The sequence below is a fragment of the Eurosta solidaginis genome, chromosome 2 (assembly GCF_040869045.1).
Source record: "Eurosta solidaginis isolate ZX-2024a chromosome 2, ASM4086904v1, whole genome shotgun sequence".
NCBI lineage: Eukaryota > Metazoa > Arthropoda > Insecta > Diptera > Tephritidae > Eurosta > Eurosta solidaginis.
Window position 1 is genome coordinate 174,934,166 of NC_090320.1, and position 7,755 is coordinate 174,941,920.

A 7,755-nucleotide genomic window follows, 5' to 3' on the forward strand; every position below is an offset into this window, starting at 1 on the left:
TTTTCGGGATCGGTCCGGGATCCCGCCGGGGTAATTTCGGGACTATTTCGGGATCATTTTGGGACCCTTACGGGATAATTTCTGTATAGTTTTCGGGATCCCGTCGGGGTTATTTTGGGACATTTTCGGGACTATTCCGGAATCATTTCGCGATCATTTGGGGACCCTTCCGGCATCATTTCTGGATGGTTTTCGGGATCCGTCCGTGATCCCGTCGGGTACTTTCGGGATCATTTGCGTACCTTCGAGAGATAAATTCTTGATGGTTGCCGGGATCATTACGGGACTTTTTCGGGGTTATTTTGGGTGCCTTTAGGCATCATTTCTGGATGGTCTTCGGGATTCGTCCGGCACCCCGTCGGGGTCATTTCCGGACTAATACGGGATCATTTGGGGACCCTTTCGGCATCATTTCTGGATGGTTTTCGGGATCCGTCCGGGATCTCGTCGGGGTAATTTTGGGACTTTTTCTGGATCATTTGGGGGCTATTCCGGCATCATTTCTGGATGGGTCGGGCTCATTTGGGGACTTTTCGGGATCATTTGGGGACTCTTCCGGCATCATTTCTGGATGGTTTTCGGGATCTGTCCGGGATCCCGTCGGGGTTATTTCGGGACTTTTTCGCCACTAATACGGGATCATTTGGGAACCCTTTCGGCATCATTTCTGGATGGTTTTCGGGATCCGTCCGGGATCCCGTCGGGGTCATTTAGGGAGTTTTTCGCGACTAATACGGGATCATTTGGGAACCCTTTCGGCATGGTTTTCGGGATCCGTCCGGGATCCCATCAGGGTAATATCGGGACTATTAGGGGACCTTTCCGGCATCATTTCTGGATAATTTTCGGGATCCGTCCGGGATGCCGACGAGGTCATTTCGGGACTATTTCGGGATCATTTGGGATACCTACCGGCATCATTTCTGGATGGTTTTTGGGAGTCGTCTGGGATCCCGTCGAGGTCATTTCGGAATTTTTTCTCGACTAATACGGGATCATTTGCGGACCCTTTCGGCATCATTTCTGGATAGTTGTCGGGATCCGTTCGGGATCCCGTCATGGTCATTTCGGGACTATTAGGGGATCATTTGAGGAACTTTCCGGCATCATTTCTGGATAGTTTTCGGAATCCTTTCGGGATCCCGTCACGGTCATTTCGGGACTATTTCGGGATCATTTTGGGACCTTCCCAAGATCATTTCTGGATGGATTTCGGGATCTGTCCGGGATGCCGTCAGGGTCATTTTGGGACTATTAGGTGATCATTTGAGGACCTTTCCGGCATCACGTCTGCATGGTTTTCGGTATCCGTTCAGGATCCCGTCGGAATAATTGCGGGACGAAGTCATTTCGTTTCGTTTATTAACGTTGATTATCGTAACGAAATGATATCGTTTCGTTGGTTAAGCATGCCTGCGCTTAACAATCAGTAATTGTGTTAGAGACATTGACTCTTGTTTGCCTTTTTTTCTGTGCATATCATATTTTAACATTTGATTTAATATGCCTTGTTTCTGTGGCCACAGAGTTGAGCGCGCTCAAACTTCAGTGCAGTGTGAAAATTGCAGAGAAATTTATCATATGAATTTTGTTGTTGGTAACATGCCTGCCGAGTTCAATCATCTTAATAATGCTGATAATATATACATCTATAATATATGACTTTCTGCAGCGGTTATATTCATAGTCATTTTTGCATGGCGTGATTAGGTTTTGTGACCAAATTTTCCGTTTCGTTCCTATTAATGTGATCGTGCATTCCGCTCCCACCTATAGGATGCGAGCATAGTACTGTGCTGCTCACACACGTCACAATGCTCGTCAAATGGCGGTCATTTTTCCGTCATTTCACTCTACATTTTCGAGTCATTTGACAATCAATTTTACTGCGGTTTTACCATTTATATAACCACCATATAACGTGAATTTTACCTGCAGATTTACTTTACCTGGAGCAGCCATATGAATAAAATATGAACCAAAAAAATTGAATTTTCAATATTTATTATTTTCAATATTATTATATACATATGTACATGAAATTGGAACTTATATTAATACAGTTCATATAAAAGAGAAGAACTTTAATAATAAATAAACTCGCTTAATTGGTTTTTGTTTTCCAATTGAAATCTCTTCTAAGCGTGCAAAAAACTAATATTAAGATTTGGAAAAAACTCCAATTATTTGAATAATCTACAACTTAAAGCTTAGTAGAAATTCAGATCAAGAATATTCAAAGGTGTCGTGGAATCCGATTGCTGTCGTAATTGAAGAACTTAAAAATGTAAGACTATTAATTGAGTCAGACTAATTATTGTTCTAAATCTAATCAATCAAGCAATAATTCTGCAACCCTTAGCAGGAGTATTGATTGGTTTCAAATTTAATTCCGACAGCAATCGTATCACGACATTCCTTATTATATATGCACATGAAATTGTAACTTAAATTAATACAGTTCATATAAAGAAAAGTAAGTATTTTAATAATAAATAAACTCGCTTAATTGGTTTTCGTTTTCCAATTGAAATCTTTTCCAAGCCAACAGAAAATAATTTTAAGCTTTGGAAAAAACTCAAATTATTTGAATCAATTTAAATCTACAGCTTAAAGCTAATTAGAAATTCAGATTAGATTAACTCTTTTTTTTTTCAGATCAAGAATATTCAAAGGTGTCGTGGAATCCGATTGCTGTCGTAATTGAATTTGAAAGTAATAAAGTAAAGTAAAATATGAATTTAAAAATGTAGGACTAGTAATTGAGTCAGACTTATTATTGTTCTAAATCTAATCATTCCAGCAATAATTCTGCAACCCTTAGCAGAAGTATTGATTGGTTTCAAATCTAATTCCAACAGCAATCGTACCACGACATACTTTATTATATATGTACATGAAATTGTAACTTAAATTAATCCAGTTCATATAAAAAAGAAGTACTTTAATAATAACATAAACTCGCTTAATTGGTTGATATAAAAAAGAAATAAGTACTTTAATAACAACATAAAAAAAAAATTAATTGCTTTGAGCTATATTGTTGCAGCGTCGTCTAAGTGGCCAGCACTGTACATAGCAAAATATTGTTATATTACATTATATTATATTCATAATAATTAAATGTTTGCAAAGCTTAAGCGCTTTTTGGTTTAAACTTACTATCAAATTAAAATTTTAATAAATTTCTCACTTCAAACGTCGCCGCAACAGCCTACACTAAACCAGTAAAAAAATGCATAATCCTTTTTTATGTTCAAACAAAAATTGTTTAAGCTCTCGCTGCGGCAGTCAAACGTTCTTTATCTATACTGCGCCGGCATCTTGTTGGTCAATCGCGCGCCGCAATAGCCATTGGTGGGAATTGACATTCATCATAAAGTAGCGAAGGCACGGTCCTGCGTAAGCACATCGCTGACCTGTGTTGGCAAAAGATATGATGATACTGTCTTTGATAGTTTGTCGGAACAGCCACTGCTCAGCGAAGTAGAGATGACCGTTGTGTCGGTGGCAGCAGTAACAGCAGCAGTTTCTAACTTTGCATCATCCGTACAGTGTGATGAATGCTTCTCTGCTTTTTCCAATTGCCTGGCGGCAGTAATTTTTGCTACTTGTAAAGCTAAAGCTGTAATGCAAATAAATAGATGGGTTAAAAGGGTTTTCGTATGTTATTCAATAACTCACCATCTAATGCCATCATCACAGCCTTCTTATCGATTTTGAATATGTTTACTGTTTCAGTATTCAGACCCAGTTCGTTTGGTGCAATATTTTCGATTTGATGTAACATTTTCAAGTCTCGTATATCATGAATATGTAAACTATCTGTTAGGCGCGTTCGATTCATTCGTATATTTGAGCCGTAGACGCAATGGCAGATATTTTGATTCTTTTTGAAGTGTAGCATTTGTAAGCAGTTGGGTTCCCCTGCTGTCACCATCACCACTAGAGAGCTATTGAAGAAACGCTCGACCAAGATAATATACCTTGTCACAGTTATTGATGGAGAATATGCGAAAGTCATCTTTACCATCCAATACGGAAATTGAACTGTAGAGGAAGAAACAATTTATAAAATTTAATAAAATCAAAAATAATAGTTGTGCTAAAAAGGGGTAAAGTATTGTATGTTAAAGTACAGCAAAGTCTCAGCGGCTTTGTCCTGGTGAGTGAATGATAAATACCATAGATTTTTGCAGCAGATAACTTTAAATTTGGATTAGCGATAGACACCTCGTAGGTTTTGTGATGGCTGATGCGGTTTTCGCAGTTCTGTGTGTTTTACGTTTTACTATTTTTTTTGTAGGTAACGCCTCTGTTTACATCTATTGTGACTTTGGATTACGTATTTTGGGAAATCGTTCTCAAACTTTATCCGGCCCTGTAACTTAAAAATTTCTGCAAAACACGTTATTAAAATAAATATCTCCTTGCCAAAGATATGTATATGCATTACCGAATAAAATAAAATGATATCAGATATGAACAAAAAGAGTTTCGAAATATGAATCATAAATGATTATTCAAGAATAATCATATTTATGGTACATTTTTCTCCCGACGATACGTTAATTTTGGAACAGAAAATGCTTTTAAATTTGAACGTTTTTAATCATCCTGGGGTATGATATTTGAATATTTTTTGATCAAAATTTTCAAAAAATGCTGGCTGGGTATATACTACGATGCCCGTATGCCCGTAGTAACGCAACAATCACGTTACGACTTTTGTAACACCCTTTGTTTTATTCTTGCTACGTTTGACAGAATCCGTTTCCAGAGCAACTATTTTATTCTTTATTTATACTGGTAAATAGTGCGCTCTGATTGTTTTCCAATTACAGTTTGCGAAATGTTTGAAGTAGAATTAATATCAGCTGGTCATAAGGATGTTATCCATGATATGGCATTCGATTATTATGGACGCCTTTTGGCAACTTGTTCTAGCGGCCAAACAGTAAAGTTTTTATGCAATTCAGCTTTAAAAACATGAATATTATTTGTGTAAAAGTCTAGTTGAGGGGTCGACGGTAGTAGTCTAGTTGAGGGGTCGACTGCTAATACGCTACCAAAAATATCAAGAGAGGTGTCAAACGACGCGTCTTGACATCAGTATTAATAATCCGAAGGCGGAAAATAAAAATTTGGTAATAGTCTAGTTGAGGGGTCGACTGCTAATACGCTACCAAAAATATCGAGAGAGGTGTCAAAAGACGCGTATTAATCTCGAGAACAATAATCCGATGGCGGAAAAGAATAATTTTATCTCTGTCCGGGGGCGGATCCATAGTATTTTTGCGCAGAACACCTTTCTGCGTTGGCGGTCTTCGGCCGCGCTTATAAAAAAAAACCCTGGGCTACGCCATGCCAAGTCCGGGTGTATGGTATAACCGTAGCTACCGCCACGGTGATGCACAATTTTTTTGTGGGTATAAACACAACAACAACCACATTAAAATCGCCAACTTCAACTGCAAATATCTCCCGACAGAGATATAATTTTTCTTTTCCGCCTTCGGATTATTGTTCTCGAGATTAATACGCGTCTTTTGATACATCACTCGAAAATCTTGGCCCAACTTTAGGGTGGGTACCGTAAACTGCACTACTACCATTGTACCGAATATGAAAAAGAAATAACGTAAATGCGCTGAAACAAAATTTACCAGGTGGTCAATCAATTTTTTCGAGGATAAAGGGTAAAAAAAAATAACTCGTTTTCGGTATCTAATCTATGCGTAAATATGTCGGCGTCTCTTGATACCTCACTCTTGTGGCTCAAATGTCGATGAGTACCATAAACTGCACTACAATCCGAAAGAGTTCTTGTTGGGTAGTTCGTGCTAATTTGGTGACTTTGGTCTAGCAGGACGAGTGGCATCCAAGAATTTAGCAGCTGTTATTAATTTTGTATTTACATGCTAACCAATCAGCTGTATTTATACGTATACGAGCAAATCCGCAAAAAAATATAACAAAATAAAATGGGTGAAACACGGACAGACACAAATACTTCGGAGAACTTCGAAACGAATGCTGAAATATTCTGTATACCTGATGCAGAAGAATTGGAACATATTATGCTATGTTGGAGAAAGGCACAATGCCGGAATTGCTTTGGTAATTTCCGGGATGCCATCCATTAGTTACGGAACCAACTGACACAACGGCCAAAGTTGAAACTACAACACCAGCTAATGCGGAAACAGAGTACGAGTACACTAAAATTAAATTATTAATAAGTGATCTACTTGTTTATATTTCCCTTTAGACCGGCAGCGAAAAACCACTTTGATTTTAGCGACGATGTGGCACAAACACAAATGCGTGTTAGAAATCAAAATACAACTCCGAAATCAACAAAAAAGAAGGCGGCTAATTTCGCTGGCGTTATGGAAGTGTTAAAAAAGAAAAGTGCAGAGTCTTCATGAAGTGTAGATCGTTAATATCATCAACTCTCTAAACGATTTTGATCGTAGCGTAGGAAGTCATGGTAAAAGTCTAGAACAGAAGTCGATTGCTAATACGCGTCCAAAAATATCGGGAGAGGTATCAAAAGACGCATATTGACTCCGACAATAATCGCAGGACGGAAAAGAAAAATAGTATCTTTGCCCGGACACTTTTGCAGTTGAAGTTGGCAATATTCATGTGGTTGTTGTAATGTTGTTGTGCACTGAAAAAATGTTTGCGCACAATGAAAATTTTGCACGGATTTAATTTTGATACCACCATATTGGTGGACCGGCCGCGGTAATTTTTTATACGCTCGACCGAAGGCCGTCAACGCAAAACAGCGGTCAACGCAAAACAGCGGTTTTTCGTTAATATCTTTTGAACGATTAAAAATTTTCGTTTTCCGTTTTCGGGTTGCTGAATCTGACGCCAAAACGCGTCTTTTGACACACCTCTCGATACTTTTGGCGGTGTATTAAGAGTGTCATGCTATATAGAATTACCAACGTTTCGGAGCAATGAACAGATTCTTCAATTTTTACAATATCCTGTAAATAATAATTTTGTATTAATACAAATAGTTTTAAAAGAAATCCTACGACAGAATAGTTGTCAGTTGCCTCATAATAAATGGCTTTTCCTTGGAACTCTGGAAATAGCTTTTACTACAGTGGACTTACCGTGTCCAATCGTACCAATATGGATTGTTGCCTGACGCGAAATTACCTCTGGCGATAATGGGGTTAAATTGTCGATATCCTGTAAATAATAGTTTTGTATTAACTCATTATATTAAAGCAATATATTTAATATAAATTATATAAAGCAATATAACATATTTAATGCAGCAAATTTCGCTGCATCAGTAATGAAATGATGTTATATTTCCCAGAAAATGGCTAAACAAAAAAATGAATGAATGAATGTGTAGCGATATGGGAAAAGTTTTCCACGCACTTACCAAGGTATTAAGATCCTGATTTTGCAAGTTTTTATTAACACCTATTTGGTATTTTCTTAGTTTTATAATTATTAAATTAAATACAAATAGACCCAGGCCTGTCTCTGCTCAAAATTTACTTGTCAATAAAAATGGCGGCTGCGCAGACTTTTTATCGTGCGCAGCTGACATATTTCACCATCTCTATGAATATAGTAGGTGCGAGAGAGCACGATACATTGTGGCAAAGCTAAAGTTGTCAACATGCTATTTCATTTGGAGAATTTTTCATTCCAAATCGTCACCCCTGTCAAAAATTCGTGTGGCTGTGTGCGTTTTTGGTCACACGATTTTTGCAG

The 7,755-nt window shown here is 37.8% G+C and overlaps 1 protein-coding gene across 2 annotated transcripts; it reads right to left on the bottom strand.

Annotated features, from left to right (window-relative positions):
- Positions 1–2,087: 2,087 nt before the first annotated feature.
- Positions 2,088–7,553, bottom strand: LOC137240339 (WD repeat domain phosphoinositide-interacting protein 1-like). 2 transcript variants are annotated; one of them, XM_067766447.1, is made up of 4 exons: positions 7,418–7,553; positions 7,137–7,215; positions 3,685–4,050; positions 2,088–3,625 (listed from the first exon to the last, which is right to left on the bottom strand). In XM_067766447.1, the coding sequence occupies exons 3-4, from the start codon at positions 4,031–4,033 to the stop codon at positions 3,375–3,377; spliced, it is 600 nt and encodes a 199-aa protein (XP_067622548.1). In that variant the 5' UTR covers positions 4,034–4,050; positions 7,137–7,215; positions 7,418–7,553; the 3' UTR covers positions 2,088–3,374. The 2 variants fall into 2 exon arrangements, with proteins under 2 accessions (XP_067622548.1, XP_067622549.1); XM_067766448.1 differs by lacking the exons at positions 7,137–7,215; positions 7,418–7,553 and adding an exon at positions 4,185–5,244.
- Positions 7,554–7,755: the final 202 nt, after the last annotated feature.

Excerpts from the sequence above, each read along its gene's own strand:
- LOC137240339 (XM_067766447.1), bottom strand. The coding sequence starts at position 4,033 with ATGGTAAAGATGACTTTCGCATATTCTCCATCAATAACTGTGACAAGG. Across the intron at positions 3,626-3,684 it reads TGTGATGATGGCATTAGATG|CTTTAGCTTTACAAGTAGCA; the intron begins GTGAGTTATTGA and ends TTTGCATTACAG.